Source organism: Hetaerina americana, unplaced genomic scaffold (assembly GCF_022747635.1).
Source record: "Hetaerina americana unplaced genomic scaffold, ioHetAmer1.1.p SCAF_2, whole genome shotgun sequence".
Lineage (NCBI taxonomy): Eukaryota > Metazoa > Arthropoda > Insecta > Odonata > Calopterygidae > Hetaerina > Hetaerina americana.
In genome coordinates, this window is record NW_027286763.1 from 82,637,830 (window position 1) to 82,657,242 (window position 19,413).

General features: G+C 36.5%; 1 protein-coding gene across 1 annotated transcript in view; it reads right to left on the bottom strand.

Moving 5' to 3' along the window:
* Window positions 1-2,522: 2,522 nt before the first annotated feature.
* Window positions 2,523-19,413, bottom strand: part of HDAC6 (histone deacetylase 6) — a 38,429-nt gene continuing 21,538 nt past the window's right edge. Inside the window, exons 15-21 of the mRNA XM_071585649.1 lie at window positions 17,858-18,015; window positions 16,077-16,272; window positions 13,523-13,652; window positions 12,078-12,580; window positions 9,758-9,904; window positions 3,735-3,863; window positions 2,523-3,488 (exon numbers count right to left, since the gene is read on the bottom strand). Coding sequence (XP_071441750.1) covers window positions 3,417-3,488; window positions 3,735-3,863; window positions 9,758-9,904; window positions 12,078-12,580; window positions 13,523-13,652; window positions 16,077-16,272; window positions 17,858-18,015 — 1,335 coding nt within the window. The 3' untranslated portion in view covers window positions 2,523-3,416. The remainder of the gene's footprint in view (window positions 3,489-3,734; window positions 3,864-9,757; window positions 9,905-12,077; window positions 12,581-13,522; window positions 13,653-16,076; window positions 16,273-17,857; window positions 18,016-19,413) is intronic.

The following is a 19,413-nucleotide window of genomic DNA, read 5'->3' on the forward strand; positions in this document are numbered from 1 at the left end:
TGAGGGATCCAAGTTCGAATCCTAGTCAAGGCGAATGATTTTTACACTCTAGAACTGTTGCATTGAAGATTAGAGTATTTGCTTGGCATTGTTTTGCAACATTCATTTTTCATTTTATGCATATGTACCTCTTGTTTCATGAGATTGAATGATTTTTAAGCATACTCCAAGCTTTTAAATTAGGTAATTAAATTATGCAGGACCGCAGGATCCAATATACGGATTTAAATCAAGCAGATAAAGGTTAAAACATTAATTTGCAAAATTTCCACATTGTATTCCCTCAAAATCTGGTAAGGATTTTATAAGTGATCAATTTTGCACAACATGCATGAGGACAATCTTAGAGGGTATAGAAAGAAACTTTGCAATTCCAAATAGAGATTCATTACTTAAAACGGCCATGGTTTCGAAGCTGCGCATCATCATCCAGTGACATTATTGAGAAATTTTTCAACTTATAAAGCCTGGCTCCAAGAGAGGTAGAAGAGAGTAAGGGAGAGGGGGCAATTTAAGTACTGGTACAGCAACCTACTAGTGGATTAGGGGAGGGAAGGGTGTTTGTCCATAATGGTTTGACCCTCATTAAGGGACGGTCAATGGTCATCACTGCCTTAGTGTGGGTCGGGTTGGTGGGGAAAGATTTTGGGAGTCTTTTACGAAATTTAGGAGGGATTTAGGATTGTGTCAGATATAATACTACCGCCAAAATGTATTATGGTGTCCTTTGATAAAGCAAACATGTGAAATAATAAATCCTTATGTGGAAGTGCAAAGTTTCTTTCTCTACCCTCATTATGAAGGAATTCCACGAAGTTAAGCCTGAAACTTCAATTGACAACCCTTTGCATTTAATACATATACCAATCGGAATTTGACAGATTCCCATTTACAGCATTTTGGATCCAATTAAATTTCACTTGATTCAATGGTTTCCCTTTGGGTGGAATGTTAGTCGCAACCTTGATGAAGGTGTTTCAACAGATTTCTTTGCATTTTAATAAAAAAAAGTAAGAAAAAGGATGCCCATAGAAATGATTAGAAAAATTTTCTATCATTAATTAGGGCAAGAAAAACTTGATACTACCCAATTGAAATTGTCTTCAAGCTGCTCTATGTATTCCCATAATATCATTCATAATATTAGAAATTTGGCTGATTTATAGAGGATATTTTGTAACTGTTAACCTATGAACGATTGATTTCCCAACAAGGGAGCAAATTTCAATGACAAAAGAGCACCTTCTCAAGTCTTTGTCTCTCATAATCTTCTTCAAATAAATAAAGAGCACTCATGTTAAGTACTTTATTCAAGGATTTGAATCCGACATAAAATTATCATTCATGCAGTTATAAATTATTAATATAAGATTACAGAAAAATATAAATGCCCATATGCATTTCTTGTGCATAATAAATATGGTAACAAATATACCATTATTTCATGGTCAAGAATATAATGCTTAAAAATATTTCATATTAAATGGGAAATTTATGTGCAAAAACAAATATATGTCCCAAAATACTATAACGAGTTCAGTAAAACATCACTTTTTTGAAGCTTAAGTGCAAAAATATGACTTTGAGACCATGTATCCCGACCAAAAAGTAATTCCACATTTAATATATTAAAAATCCATTGAAATCCTAAAAAAATACACTAAAAGGGACAAATAAATGTTTAGAATTTAGCCAAAGAATGCAATGACTTTAAATTAATACCACTTTGCATTGGAAATGATGAGGTTTTAATGTAAGTGATTGTAATGTGTATGTATATATATATATATATATATATATATACACACACATATATATACATATTTTTATATATACACACATATACATATATATATATATATATATATATACATATATATATATATATTTGTTTATATATATAAATATATACATACACACACACACACATATATGTATATATGTCTCTCGGGGGTGAATAATAACGTATACCATGATAGCACAGGCCAAAAAAAACAACACACAGACATGTACATATTAGAAACATTCTGAATTTTCCACCTTTCTCAAGGGATAGAAGTTCAGAATAAGTGCTCTTTTTTCTGTGTTTTTGTTTATATATATATATATATATATATATATATATATATATATATATATATATATATATATATATATATATATATATATATTGTTTATATATATAAATATATACATACACACACACACATATATGTATATATGTCTCTCGGGGGTGAATAATAACGTATACCATGATAGCACAGGCCAAAAAAAACAACACACAGACATGTACATATTAGAAACATTCTGAATTTTCCACCTTTCTCAAGGGATAGAAGTTCAGAATAAGTGCTCTTTTTTCTGTGTTTTTGTTTATATATATATATATATATATATATATATATATATATATATATATATATATATATATATATATATATATATATATATATATATATATATATATATATATATATATATATATATATATATATATATGTATGTATATATATATACACACACACACACACATATATATATATATTCAGTCACATGGAAATAAATGCAAGGAAAAGGGATAGGAACACATATAAAAGACAAAAGATTTGGTGTTCAAGTCCCGGTCATGGAAATATTTTTACACTTGTGATCTGCTCGATTCCGCCTTCCCCACCTCTCCTGTGTTTGTCCTTTATATGTGTTCCTATCCCTTTTCCTTAAATCTATTACCATGTGAATGAATATTTGTTTGCCATATGGTAGGTTTTCGTGTTTGCATTAATGTGTGTATATACATTTATATATTTAAAATGTATGCAAAATTTTTGGTTAAATATATAAAAAATATATCATAAATGTCATTAAATATTAACAAAAGTTTCATGAAACCAAGTCAAGTAAGAGAAGAAGTACACACTATACAACATAAACTTAAACTTTTCTTAATTGAGAAATAACAGCAGCAGAAAGCATGCCTTGCAACATTCACCCTGGAATATGCACACATACATACATATTATGATATTGTGCAATCTTTTGGTAATGATTGACTTAGCATAAAGCGCATTTCCTTTGGGGCAAAGAGAAGGAAAGCTTTTTCAAAGGTGAGACATAACTTTTTCCGTTTTAAAGTTTTGGCCACAGCCAACCAAGGTATTTAGGCACAACATGTGCAGTCAACATAATTGCAAATAACAATACAAAGATATCCCCCTTTTTTCCAATAATATTTTATCTGATTAATAAATAGACTTTCACAATTATTACCAAAATACATCAATTAAGAGAATTGATGTTGTCATTTTCACAGTATAAATCACTTCTTCACTATTATCTTTAGAAGCAGGACTTTTTGGCAATGCCCAGAGGTAAATTTTACAGGAATTTTACAATGCTGGAAACAATTATTTTAACACCTAATCATGGTTTTGTGGCATATTATACCCAAACTTACTCCGGTGAATGGAATTTTTTGCATCATACAGCACCTGGGGATGAAATTTGTATTATTTGGACATGTATAAGTGGACCATTGAATATATATTTCCAAGAAATGAATTGCCCCAATGAAATAGTTTCATGTGGCAAATACATTTAATATAAAACTGACTTAGATAAATATTAATGCCAATCTTTGATACAAAATTTCATGGCGGGCAGTCTTGATATTTGTATTAGACTTTTTTAAAAAACATATTTCAATTCTACATGAAGACATTTTAATTTGTACTCACGGGGTTGTCAATATATGCCTCACAGCCATAGCACCAAACCGAGAGATCTGATATTCCTAGAGTCAAAGGATGACTTGTTTCCAGTCCATGATACATCATATGCTCCTTGATGTAACGTCCACAAAGAACCTGAATTGAAATTCAATCAAAAAGACTGTAATGGCTATTTTTCACTTTCCATAAAACCCTTTGCCCATCTTAGTTTGATTATTTTCACATGCAATGTTCATATGGTAACATCATATTAATAATGAGGTCATATCCACAAAACCATGTCTTCCATTAAGCTACTTCACTCAGCTAACCAATTACTAAGCTTCATTATTCAATAAATTTCAGTTTATTTCACTGAAATATTCACTAATGTTCTAATGAATCTACTAACTCAAAGTAACCATTCACCAGTGAATTATTAAATATTTTTTACATCCATTATGAAATTTGTAAATGAGAGTTTCGATGCCTTTTCTACACTTCAGCCTCTAACAAATCTCATATACATTCCTCATGTAGTGGTGGTAGTATTTAGGGGAGGCGACCGACTGCTGAGGTCATTTGCGCCATTGGGGATGGACAGGAAAGGATGAAGGGTGGAGAGAAACCCGACGTCGGCAATAGCCTACTCTTAACGAAAGGTGCCAAAGGGTCGGCAGCTTAACGTCCCATCCAACGGATGGCATACCCACTCAAAGTGCCCTCCACGAAGCACCTCAAGTAGGGATCTGGAAATCTATGAAAAACATTCAACACTGCTGGGATTTGAACCCAAGCCCTCTGGGTGGGAAGCCAGTACAATAGCCACCGCACCAATCCCGATCCCCGACAATCCTCATACGTAAACATTTAAGCATTACTCCCTTTCCTTTCAGCTACACTTCCATTAGAGGTACCAATAATGACTGAGGAAGTAAAAAAGGGTAGCTCTCAGAGAACTGAAACATTCACACTTCTCAGATTATTCCAATGAGATACAGTAAGACTCCATTCTTCCAGATACAGTACAACTCCATTCATTCAAAATTCAAGGGTAATTCAAAGAAAACAAACTGGACTTCAAAATTTATGGGTTCCAAAAGTAAAAAATAGGATAAAAACAACCATTCCCCCTCGTCCTTCTATATCTCTGCCCCTCCAGAGGTAATAGACATTTCCAACAGAGAAAGAGATCAAATGAGTGACCAAGATAAAGGTCAGAAAAAATGTCTTCTTCATAGACGCTAATGCATCAAAATCATATTTTCTACAAGACATAAAAATTCTTTTACCTAAGGGTAATTTCTAATTAGAAAGCATTGACATTGATTTGCCACTACTCAACTGTTATTTTAGATAATATTATGCTGTTAATATGCGTTTTAAGTTTCTTAGAAAATTCTATGTAAGTTATCAAAAATGCATACTTTAATGTTTACTTTCAATTATTTTCATAATTTCAGTCCACATTTGAATATTTTATGGTTCTACTTTATTTCACTGACCAAAACAAAAAAGGTGTATCATTTTAGGTAGAGCAGAGAATTGTTTCGTCCTTGGCTCTATCAAAAACCTTCCTTGTCCAGTACACAATTATTAACAATACTAATTAGTTCAATAGTTTCAGCCTCAACTTTGTGCAAGTTCATTTTAATAAATGAAAAAGAAACACTTTGTTCCAATCCACCACTTTATTACAGGTACGACTAGTTTCGACGCTACGGCGTCATCCTCAGGTACAAAGTTTAAAGTCACAATCATTGTATATATACCCTCTTCTGCAAACCAATTCATATATCCCACTATTTTCCAGTGGCTCAACTTTATCTTTGGTTTGGTGACAATCAAATCTATAGCAACTACAAATGGCTACAGTGAAAAAATGGTGGACAAAATGCTCGGCAAGAAACGCTCCATAAGAGCCCAACGGCTACTTTACAATTCAGGGATAACTATTAAGGGAAAACTTAAGTGGGTAAAATTGCCCTATTATGGTGTCCCGTCCAAAAAAATTAGCAAATTGTTCCCGAAAGACAAATTCAGATTTGCTTTCTATAACAAACAAAATCTAAAAATGTTCATAAATAAAACTAAAGATAAAGTTGAGCCACTGGAAAATAGTGGGATATATGAATTGGTTTGCGGGGATTGCAGTGCGAGGTACATCGGACAGAGTGGTCGAGCGGTGCGGACAAGAGCGGAGGAACACCAGAGGTGCTACAAGAAGTGTAACCTAGTCCAATCCCACTTTGCCAAACACCTGTGGGAGGAAAATCACACCAGTGATTTCATCCCCAAAATTCTACATCGTGAAGAAAAAGGGAGGAGGATGGACAAGAAGGAAGAGTTGGAGATCCGGAGAACAATGAAGAAACATCCTTTACTCAATGACATTCTGTTTGAAAACGTATCACCTCTCCTGGAAGCCTCCCTAGCAATAACAGAAAAACAGAACCTCTAACCCCTTCCCCCTAACTCCCATTGACTCCTAACCCGTACCTTTATCCCCATTAGCCATTGACTCAAATTATACCGACCAATGAAATTTTCCCCTTTCTTAACCCACCTTCCAATCCCCCCCACTCACTAACGCTTTTCCTGGTGTTTCCTACCCTCTCCCACATTCTTTCGTACCAACCCCCGTACTCCCCTCCCCGCCCCCTCTTCCCACAACTCCCCCACCCTTTCCAGAAGAGGGTATATATACAATGATTGTGACTTTAAACTTTGTACCTGAGGATGACGCCGTAGCGTCGAAACTAGTCGTACCTGTAATAAAGTGGTGGATTGGAACAAAGTGTTTCTTTTTCATTTATTAACAATACTAATATTCTTCTGGAGTACTTCATTACAGTGCTTATACAGTCTAAAATTTCTAATCTCTACTTTCCTCTACCCTGCATATCCAACAGATTCCATTCTACCAAAGCCTTAGAATCCCACTCTATCTCTCAGTATCTTTTCTATACCCATCCACTCAGATGTGTTAAAATTTCACCCCATATCTTCCTCACTACCTCCATATTTAAAACTGCTGTTCCTCTCCACCTCCATCTACTTCTGCATCTCAAAACCATCTGATCTACACTCATCCTTATGCTCCAAAGACCATATTTTCTGACCATTACACGGTGATACATTTAATTTTGTTTATTCTAATCCTTTCCCATTTCGATAACCTTTTAAATTTTAACTTAGCATACCACTCATCAATTGCCTCCTCTTTTAAACTTCTTTTAGATTCAAAACCCCCAATCAATACTACACAGTTGATAAAGTCATGTTTCTTTCTATAAGTAAATGGTTTCCTTCTTATATACTGTTATTCCTCCAGTTAACTGTTTTCTATTTATGACTCCGTACACTTCTATTTCAATTCTAATAACTGATGCTGTCCCTCCCATGGACTAAAACCCTGACGTGGTGGAAGGGCTTGTGCATTCTGATGACCCCTAGAGCTGTGCTGGCTAGAGCAATGATAATTGCTCCTGGTAGAGTCACCCATGCCAGATAGGTCAAAGGTTAGGAGCCAGATTTATAGTAGTCTCTCTAGCATCTGTCCCTCAGAGAGGTGGCTGCAAAGGCATCTGACCCCAGTGGGGCAGCCATTGACTGATGGTGTTACGTTAACAACACTATTGACAAAGGCAACAGGAAACCAACTCAATTATTATCCCCAAGATTTATAAGATGGAGAGCTTAGAGAAAATGAGTCCAGGCAACTACAGGACTTGGCCAAATCAGCCGTGTGTCGTTCCCGGCAGCAGTAGACGCAAAGATTCTGCAGTCATCATCTCATGAAACCCTAGCAAAGTAAAACCGACAGCAGCAGCGCAGGAGACCAAATTAGTTAAAATAGGAATTTGATGTTAGGACAACATTGAGGACAGGAAAATTAGAGAATGGAATGCGAGAGATGGAAAGAGGAAATATATATATTTTAGGGCTATGCGAGGTGAGATGGAAGGATAGCAGGGTATTACTGGAGTGAAAGTTATAGAGTAATATACAGCGATGGGGATGAGAGACAGCAGGGGGTTAGCATAATACTGCATAAAAAGGTAGGAAGAAGCGTAGCCACCATAGAGCAAGCAACTGCCAGAATATACTGGTTAAGGTAAAAGGAGAACTGACAAAATTTTTCATTGTTCAGGAAGAAGTCCTGCTTCAACAACATTTTCATACCGTGCTTAACTGTGCTCCATATCAAAGTTTTAACAAGTATTTTTTTTACATCCTGTCCAAAATCCCTGCCATCAAGTCCCCCCTCCTTGTGAAAGCTTCTATGCCTAATACAATTATTCACCATATGTCCTTACTCCTTTGACTTTAGTTTTTGCCCTCTTATGTTAACGTTTAACTCAGCCTTTCTCTTTCTGTAAAACCGCATAACTTTGTTTTATTTGTATTGATTCTTATTCCACATCAATCACACTGAATTTCTAAGTTATCCAGCAATGCTTGCAATCCTTTGGCTGACTGAAAAACTAGAGTTTGGCATCAGCAAACCTAACTGATTTTATGAATTCCCTGCCAACTTCCATTCCTTTTTCTAGTTCTTCCCATGCCTCTTTAATCACGGACATACCTTCACATGTACATTGAACAGAACAGGGGATAATGGGCAACCCTGCCTTACACCTTTTCCTAACATTATATTATTTGCAATGCAATATATAAATTAGTTTTCTCAATTCACTCTATCAAATGCCTTTTCGAAATATACAGAACAGGCAAATACGTCCTGATACTATTCTATTTTCCTCTCAATTATTGATCTCATCACTTCAATAGCATCACGTGTGCCTCTCCCCTTCCTAAACTCAAACTGATCATCCCCTAAATAATCATTTGCCCTGCTCTTTATCCTTTTGTTGATGCCCCTAAGAACCACTTATGCTGCACATGATATCGAAGTTATTGTCCTGTAGTCATCACATGATGTAGCCTATACCTTTTTTTTTTGGAATAGGAACTAACTCTGACTAATGTACGGGATTCCGACCCAGAGGGTCCGGGTTCGAATCCCGACATCATTGAATATTTTTCAGTGGTATCTCGATCTCTACTTGAGGTGCTTTGTGGAGGGCACTTTGAGTGAGTACGCCATCCGTCGAATGGGATGTTAAGCTGCAGACCCTTTGGTGCCTTTTGTTAAGAGTAGGCTAATACTAATTAGCTCATATAGATTCTTCTTCCCACATTTTCCTCAACCTTTAAGTAATAAAGCTACACACTGACGGAAAATTATATGAAAAAGTCTCGCAATCACTGGAAGGAGGTTGGCATAGATTGGAGGCTTTTATATGTGGGTGTGGAGAAGGGAGGAGAAGGTAAAATGGACCAAAAGGAAAATATTGAGGAAGTGCTAGGTATGGTGGGCGAGAAGAGCGGATTGCTGGGAGGTATTATAAAGAAACAGAAAAAATGGATGCATAGCATATTGAATGGCAGTGGGATGTTGAAGAGTGTGATTGGGGGGAGAATGTTAGGCAAACAAGGAAATGGCAGGAATAAGATATGGATGTTGGATAGTTAGATAGTCTTTATTCGGGTGAAATTGAGACCAAATGGTCCCTTCTTTCATTTGACCCATAACCCTAGGATGAGATGAAGGTAGGAAGGAAATACAGAGAGATGAAGAAGGGCTTGTTGTAGAGTAGGATATTGGCTTGTGTTTTGTCAGGAGAAACAAAATGTTTATATGGCAGTTGTGTCAATCCAAAACCTACCTTAAACAATAGATTACCTATAGTAATACTTGATGCTGACTCTGTATTATCAACTCTGTGATATCTGCAATGAATATTTAAGGTCAATGTGATGTTTTTCACACATATCCCAAACATATCTTTTAGGAATCAATAAACATTATTGTTATTCTCAAAGTGCCTCAGTTCCTCTAAAATACTACCCAAATATGTGAACTGTACCACCTGTGCTCTAAATATTCCTCCCGACCTGGATCACCTCAATTGATATTGATATGAAAACAAAAAAGATGGTAACACCTTTATGTGACCAATTTTGAGGATAAAATTAGAACTCACTGCATAGCAGGTTAAGCACACCCAGTTTTCTTCATGTGAGCTGCACTGCTCGCACGGTGCTCTGAAGTCTATACCACCTTTTGGCAAGTCCATCACTTCACTAAGGTGTGGGCAGTCAGTCAGTGGAACAACTGCATATGCCTCAGTCTGTAAAAAGGAAAACAAATAATGAGAAGGTTATACATGTTACCATTCTCAACATTCCATTTGTAATTGAAGTCATGAACGGAGTTTTCCCATTCGCAAGCACCAATGTTTCTTGTCCTTCATATAGAAATACCTTGTTATTAGGTTTACTGCGTTTCAATTACGAGGGTCTGAAGATCACACCTAGAGATAATTCCCATAACTAATAATTAGGAAGTTCAACAATATCCCAATTTACAAACAGATATAATCAAAGCTCACACCTTTGAATCATGATTAATAGCAACTTAGCTCACAAGAACTTTTCAGTATTTTTGCTTACAAATTTTCTCAATGGTCATCAGTTTAGCACTGCTCAAATAGGAAAACGTTTTCCTGAACTTTGAGTAAGTACCATAATGGCCTGAATAAAAAAGATGTCTTTTTTCCTCTTGAAAGGGATCTAAAATTGCAACCGGACTTATTTTTAGTCTCGAGCTCTTAGGAAATCAATTCCAAAATGCTGCCTACAGCATCAGTGCGATGTACAACTACTTACTTATTCTAAGCAAGCTTTCATTTTAACTCAACCTCTTCATGATAACGCAAAAATACATTCCTTGTGTGAGAGGCAGAGGTAGCATGACACCTAAGTCATAGACTGTAACTACTTTAACCAACAATGATTCATTTTCACATATCACCATTCTACCAATTCTGTGTGTTGAAGAAGTGATATTCTTCAATATTACTTCTTCAAAATACACTTCAGGAAGTCATGGAATCACTGCAACAGGGCCTGATTTTCTAAGACAACAGATTTGGATAATTTGTAGTGAGTTCTTGGATTGACATTCAGTTGGCAGAAGAGGGACTAGGTCGTGATTCACCTAGCTTTGCAAGCAATATTTGCCCATACATTACAAGGGTTCTTGGTGAGGATGGGCCTTGATAATGAAGTTTTCCCCCTTGAAACAGCAAGCTATATCCTCGGCTTCTCAGCTATAATTTAAATAAAACATAGCCAACACAAATAAGAAGTACTTCACCAATTAGGCCACTAAAAGTCATTCCTTTTCACGATAGTTTAATGGAAGGTGGCTCATTTGTCACACAGTGTACCAGGCATAGAAACATTCATGAGTTTCATGAAATTCTTTCTTCTTCTTTGCCATACCAATTATTCCAAAAAGAAATTACTTGATGCATATTTATGTACTCTCATCCTACATATTTACACAAGGTACCTTTATTGTCATTATAAATTGCTGTTGTAAGGTATGTTAGGAGCTAGATTTAAGTAAAATTGAAGATTTTACTCATAAATAGTACTTTAAACCCAGTAAACTTTAAGCAAGAAAAGTTCAGAATTTTGAACCCTGCAAGTGTAACTTATGGATACATACCACCATGAACTCTTTTGTTAAGAATGAAATTCTCCATACAAATTTATGTATTTATTTGTACTTAATAGATCAAATAATCATAAGTAAATTCAAAGCTTTTGCTACGTATCCACAATAAAGGGATTAATGACATGGCTACATATTCACATGTGAACAAATTTTAAACTTTACTTGATATAGGGGTCATGATGATGACATAGGACTTCAATTTAGCTTTCTTCCCAAATTCCCAATAAACTCTATTCTATGCAGGGTATGAATTGAAGAATGAGAAATGGAAGGCTGGGGAAGATTCTAATGAAAAATCTGCCTCTTAATGGGGGAATTAACATGGAATTTAAATTAACACTTATTTTGAGTTTTGATGAATCTCTCTATACTATTTTAACTTCTCACTGGATAATGATTTGTACATTGATTACTTTACCATCAAGCCATGAAAAGAGCCTATGTAATAAATGTGTTGATTTTGCAAAGGAGCATAGCATCTCATTAAATGTAGTCATATTCATATAAAATCTGAAAAAATATCATGAATTCTACTTAATTCCCTAACCATGAATCAATTTTTCTCCCTTAAATGACAACTCAAAAACTAAAACCATCTTATATGTTGTGTCATCCTAAATTCAGGCCAACACAATACTCATTAGAGGATTTTGCACCAGAATGGACCCACGAAGTAATCATTTCTCGAAAACACCTGTCCCTCTTCTGAATGTCAATTGTACATCCTCTCTGGATATAAACAATTGAAGGGGAAATGACAGAAATCTAGCATTTCTTACCAATCCCTCCATCTGTAGAAAAGAAGTAATGCTGCTGGCAGTATAGCCGCATGCTTCGTCCAAATCCGCAACCCCAGATGCCTCATCCCCAGGGGTGGTAACACCATCAGCCTTCTCTTCTTTCACGACACCAAGTTCCAGTTCCACAACTGGCGCCTGCTCATTCTCCTGTAATGAAGCTGGACTGTAGTTCACTTCCTTTGCAGGACCTGAAGGATTCAAGGAGGCTCTATCTTCAACCTTGAACTCCTGCAGACATGACCAATATGGCCTTTGGGCTCTGATAACATTCTGTATGCTCTGATAAGCATGCGACTGGCATGGACTCGAAACGCCTAGGAGTGGAAGTGGATCCCCTAGGAGGGCCTTGGCGCAGGCAACGAGCGATAGCGACGTGGATGTGATGTTGTAGCCACCTTCCAGTATGACGATGACTTTCCCATTGGCTAAAGAGGACAGCCAGTTGGTCATGTGGGCATATGCCTCCGGGGTCACTTTGCAACCTGGAAAAAATAACCTTAGTCAATAAGTAAAGAGTTCATTGACCTTTGAATGGAGATATGAACTTATGATGTGAGGGCTGTTCAACATCCAGACACAGTAACAGGTAAATAAAAATAATTAATGCAGCATTAATAAAAAATTAAAATAATGTAAATACAAATTAAAGATCGTCCATGAAAATTAAGAGACTACTTAACAGTGGCTTAGTTGCCTGAATGGTGCTTAAGAAAGGAGCTGAGGACATCAAGTGATGAAAGAGGTCCAGGGAAGGCAATTGCGTGGCCAAGGAGTAAAACAAGGTCAGGATGCAGTAGAGAAGAGAACACTGGGATGCGGATGGGTAATATACATCAAAGTGGAGACATAACTGGGCAAACGAGCAATATTAAAAATCCATACAATCCATATAAACTGTCAATATGTCAAAATGACAATTTCATTCACATTACGTTTTTTACCATAATTTTGCCTCATGATATATCAGTTCCTAAAAATTATCCATGTGGACTTGAATGACATGGAAAAAATATTAATAAATAAATATTGAGAAAAAATATTTTCTCCGAAAGTATTAGGTTACAGAATCAAAATTAAATTGAAATTTTTGACTCTAGAAATGTTCTGTGAATAAAATATCAATTTACAATATGGAAACACCAACAAGAAAATATAATTGAGATCAGAATGAGAAAATTTTTCTAAAAGTATAAATTAAAACGCACGCAAGCTTGTACAAATGTTTTTTAGAGTTCGGAAACCTAGTTTAGTGATCGAAATAAAGTGTAGAGACATTCATGAGAGATATATTATACAATATTTTCATGAAATTTCTAAATGAAGCTTTTGGTTTTTTTATTAAATGGTTTCTTAACTAATCTCACTAACAACCGTTTCACATGCACTACATGGAAATAAGAAAAAGTCTAATTCTCCTTGTGTACCTCCAAGTGGATCCCCATCTGCAGCATCAAAGCCAGCTGAGATAATGACTAACTCAGGAGCATACTGATATGCAATGGGAAGAATGACATGCTGAAATGCAGAGAGATACTCGCTGTCTCCAACACCCCGCTGTAAGAAAATCAGGCAAACTTGATTAAATCCTTATTTCATAAATGTCCAAAGAAGAATGCATTAGCGGTCAATTTTTACCTACAACATCTTCAGATTAGACAATCTAGGGTGTCAAATGAAATGGGTCGAAAAAAGGAGTGATGAAGTTGTGAGACTTGGATAGTTCATTCCCAGTGACATATGAATATCAATTTGTGAAGGCCAGACTTAACCCAATAGCTTATAAAGGCAGTGAATCGCTGGCCACTCAAATAATCCCATTACATACAAAGACAGGGACAAGGATATGAATATGCCAGATCACAAAAGATGATGATGTCCAGCATCCAGCACATCACCCATGCGATTCCAAGCAGCAAGCATGGCACACTTCTCAATTTGTATTTACACCAAATGAGCAAAGACAAACCCATCTCATAAATGTGAGGGAAAATGCAGGGAAAGAGGGTAAAGGGTCAGGAGGGTAAAGAGTGTCATGTCAACCTTTCATTACCAAATTTATTAATACTCTATAACATGAAAATGGTTTACATTTTTCACATAAATGGCTATTATATTACAGTTATGAATAATTTTCTAAAATGAGTGGTCATAATACAAAAAAGCAATAAAAAAATTAAAAAAGAATATTTTTTATTTCGAGCTAAAATATTAATTCATAGCTAAGAGTAACCTTTCTTTCAGCTTGAAAACAAAAACACAGCCGAGTGTTCCAGCAACTACTTCATGAATCATATTGGCAATTTCAACAAATAAGCTCGTACAATAGATTAGTATAAATGTAAACAATAATACCATAAAATAAATCAGTCAACGGAAATTAATGTTTCAAGAAATTTAGGCTTCCAATTATGAGGACTGCTCAAAAAGTTCCCAAACATTATTTAATACAAAAAATACTTCACTGACAAATTATTGGTCAGGGTCCCCTTCAAAGCAGTCCCCCAGTCTCCTCCCCAATGTATACACTTATCCCAACAGTGTTTCCACTTTTTGAAACAGTTCTGGAATGCTTCTTCCAGAATGCTCATTAGCTCTGCCATCAAATTTTTCTCTATCTCTAGAATGGTGGCAAATCTTTTCCCTTTGAGCAGGGTTTTCAGTTGTGGGAACATGAAAGAGTCACATGGGGCCAGGTCTGGAGAGTAGTGTTAAGTGGGGAAGCACACCAGTCTTGTTTTTGGCTAAAAACTCACGAGTTCTGACAGACAAATGAGCCAGCATATTGTCTTGGTGAAAATACCACTCACTAATCCTCCAAAGTTCAGACTGTTTTTGCCTGATGCTCTCTCTTATTCCTTTAATAACCCCCAGGTAGTACTACGGTTGACTCTCTGGTCTTTAGGTAAGTATTTGTGATGCAAATCCCCTTTGCATTGAAAAAAAAACAGTCACCATCACCTTGACATTCGAGCAAACTTGTAAAGCTTTTTTGGGGCAAGGCAATGTTTCACCAATCCATTGAGAAGATAGTACATTTGTTTCAATACCATATCCATAAACCCAAAACTCGTCACCTGTCATGATCCTGGACAAGGTTTTATCTTCTTCAGCTTCATTAAACAGTTCCTGACAGACTTGAACTCGATGTTGTTTCTGGTCTGCTGCTAACAGGCAAGGAACAAATTTGGTGGCGACTCGATGAATCCTCAATTTTTCAGTAGGATTTCATAGCATGAGCCAATCGAGCTGCCACACTCTTCTTTAAGTTTCCTGACAGTCAAACGTGGATTTGCACGAACAAGATTGTTCATTTTCTCAATGTGGGGGTCATCAGTCGATGATGATGATGGTCTTCCGGAACACTCCTCCTCTTCCACTGATTGCTGCCCCTTTTTGAACCGGATAAACCACTCATAACATGCAGTACATTTCATAACATCCTCACCATTAACCTTGGTAATTTACTTCAAAGTTTCCTTGAAGGATTTACACAGTTTCCCTCAGAAATACACAGAAGAACACTGCTCCTTTATAGAGCTCGTTTCCACAGATCTGATTTTTTACTGCACTCCATGAATATCCATTCACATAAATGCTAGTAACTAATCAACAAAAGAACAAGATATCAACAAAGTGGTTCAAGTCCGTTATTTGGGAAGTTTCCACTGACACAATGCCTCATTGTAGTAGACCAAGTAGATTAAAAAATAACCAACTGGAGGTGCGCTGTACAAAAATTTCAGGACCCTTTTTGAACAGGCCTTGTATGTTGCTATAAATGCTCTTAAAAATCTAACAATCTGGCTAATCAACTATAAAAACGGAAATATAATAATCAAAGCCTAGGCAAATTCCCACAATGATATGCTTTCAAGCTATAACATATTTTCCTACAGATAAGGTTCATGTAAATATATGGTAATCTTGGAGAAGGTAAAAACAAGGTTATGCCAAGAGGTTAAAAGAGAGAAAGGGTACCTTATTCCATGGAATGTTGACATTGTAGCCTCTTCCAAGACCTTCTCCCACAACTGAATAATTCGCATCCTTTGACCCAGGGAAAAAGCTGCCATTATCATACCGATGAAGGGATACATAGAGAACCTTTGGATCAGATTCAAATATGTGTTGGGTCCCATTTCCATGATGCACATCCCAGTCCACCAGTAATATCCTGAGAAAGAAAGCATACACAAAAGGAGATCTGGATGAAAAAACACTATGCTTTAACTAAATGAGATGTCTAAAATCTGTATAGTCTCATTGTAAAAGCTATAACTTTTCTTTCAGATTGCAACTACGACCATTTGGAAATGAGCAGGATTACTAAGAACATTCAAAATACCCCCATAAAGGATTTTATTTTAAGGAGTTTTCAGAGAGTGATGTCTCTCCTTATCACTCATAGGTCACATAGGTCACTTCAGTTGTCATTTTGGAATGGCAAAGATTTTTTTTACTCCAATCCAGGCTCCAGTAATTTAATAATCCATTTATAAGTTATGAACTCCATTATTATACAAATTCAAAGAACTGCCGGAGATGCCGTGACAGTTAACTTTAACTGAGTCATCTGCTAACATGCATTGTAATCCATAAATTATAATTGATAACACATCATTTACCATGCAATATATATAGTCTTACATTTTAAAGCCAGTGGGGCTGACTATAGCACTATTTTGAATGTGTCTGAACGCTGTTGAGGGATTAACTTCCCTGTAAATAACCACACCAATCTCAATTTTCCCCTCTTTTTTAAATTTTACAGTGGTGTAAAAAACCCTTTGTGGCTTAAGGAAATATAATTTAATATAGCCAGTCTAAAAAGACTGGAGGTAAAACACTCAATTTCTCCTATTCATTAATATTTGGATAGCAAATAAACACTACAAAAATGATTATAGCGATGAAGAAGTTGATTTAATAAATGGAATGTAAAATTTGAGCAGATGTAAAAGTTTAAGTGCCTTAGTAATTAAAAAGTAAACTAACACAATATTCTAAAGTTGAGAAATAAGTTCAGAATAAGGATGGCAAAACAGACCTTGCTGGAAGCGATCAAGATACCGCATGAGCAATTACACTAACATATAAGGAAGAGAATAGGGAAACCCCTTGTGTGGAGTGTACTTCTTTAATTTGTTATGTAAAGTTACATTAATGAAAACAGACGAAAAGAGAATTGCAGCTTTTTTGGATGTGGCGATGTGGAAATTGGTGCTGATTGAGAGGATAAGACAAGAAATGTGAAGTTTTGAAAAAGATCAAGAAAAAGAGAAATCTCCGAAAGATGATATTAAACAGAAAAACAATCTGGATATGAGGAGACAGTATGCTAAAGAATGTTATTGCAAGCATGGTTAAAGGAGAGAAGAAGAATCAGGATGATGGATGACCTGGGAAGGAGAAAGCACAACGGCGAAATGAAGAAGATGAGATAAAAACGGCAGCAGTAGAGGAGAAATTGGTGCATGGCAGCTGAATATGCTTATGAAGCATATAACCGAAGATGACATTTAAAAGGCATGCTATGGGTCTAAAACTAAACACACTGCACTTATAGAGTAACTACACATACCATTTATTTTACAATTAAGGTGGAGAATAATTAATTTAATGCAAGCATTCATAAAAGAATATAGGATAGGAATTTTGGTGGCACATAAATAAAGGCAGAGTCAGAAAACTTCAGAAAAAAGTCAGACGTCAAGAATACACCACTTCATTCAAAAACATCACATATTCAACATATTCACCTTTTAAGGCCATGGACTTTCACTGCGTACATCGCAGCAAGTGCTGCATTGTTGAAAAAGCAGAAGCCGCATGCCTCATCACTTTCTGCATGGTGACCTGGGGGTCTGACAGCACATATCCCACATAGAGTGATTTCATTCAGAACTGCATCAACTACCTTTAAAATATAAAATGGATAAAGTCAACAAAAATTCTGCTCCTGGGAACTTGAAAAAAGTGTAATGCACATTTGGTGAGTCCAAAGAACGTGTATTCGTCAGCTATTACAAAGTTATGGGTTTGAAGTCCACATCAGGAATAGATGATGTGTTGTAAGATTGTAATGGCTTCCCATCACACTCTATGATGTGAAAGAATCTTTGCCATCAGCAGCTCAAAACTCAGTGGCTATCATTCCATTACAAACTATAGTTTGAGTTGAAAGTTTTCAATTTTTTAAGAATTTTAATCATCAGGCACCTCCGCAACGGAGGTCATTTGCAGAAAGCTTTCATTGCAGAACTAATTAAAAAATGAATTTCACAAAAAGGATATCCTTCAAGCTTATTTGCTGTGGCACACATAAAAATGGTGTACGTGTAACCCTACTCATGGGCTACAACCTTGATGTGGTGGAAGTGTAAGTGCATTCTGATGACCACCAGAGGTGTGCTAGTGAAATAATTGATACAGGAAAATAAGTGTACTGAGCTCAGGAAAAAAAATTTATTACACTTTTACATATCTTAAGCTAATATTCCTCAAAATAGGACCCTTGTGAGTCGATACACTTGTTCCAGCGGCGTTCCCATTCCTGGAACGCTCCCGCGAAGGCATCATCGGGAACCTCTCGAAGACACGTCGTCACGGCCTCTTTGACGGCGTCCAAAGTCCCGTATCGCGTTCCTTTCAAACTCCTCTTTATCTTCGGGAACAGAAAGAAGTCCGGTGGTGCCAAGTCCGGGCTGTAGGGCGGGTGCGGCAGCGTTGCCACGCCGTGCTTGGCCAAGAAGTCCGACACGACAAGCGCGGTGTGAGACGGCGCATTGTCGTGATGCAGCCGCCAGATGTTTTTGATCGCTGGCCGGACGCGGGCGACTCGTTTTCGAAGCCTGTCGAGCACTTGGACGTAAAATGCAGCATTTACAGTTTGTCGTTCAGGTACAAATTCGTAGTGGACGACTCCCCTTTTGTCAAAAAAGACAATGAGCATCGCCTTGATCCGAGATTTGCTCATGCGAGCTTTCTTTTGATGGGGTGTGCCACTCCGCACTTTGTCTCTTCGACTCCGGGTCGTACTCAAATATCCACGTCTCGTCACCCGAAACAACGTTCTCTAAAAAATGTGGATCATTTTTGCAGTGATCCGCAAGTTGTGTCGCGATTTCCAAACGATTGAGTCTTTGATCATCACTGAGCACTTTCGGCACCAACTTTGCACAAATTTTTCGCATCTGTAATTGCTCCCTAATAATCTCGTGCACTATTGTTTTTGGCACATTACACTGCTCTGCTATCATCCGAACACTAAGACGACGATCAGAGTTCAGTACATCGCGAACTTTTCGCACATTTT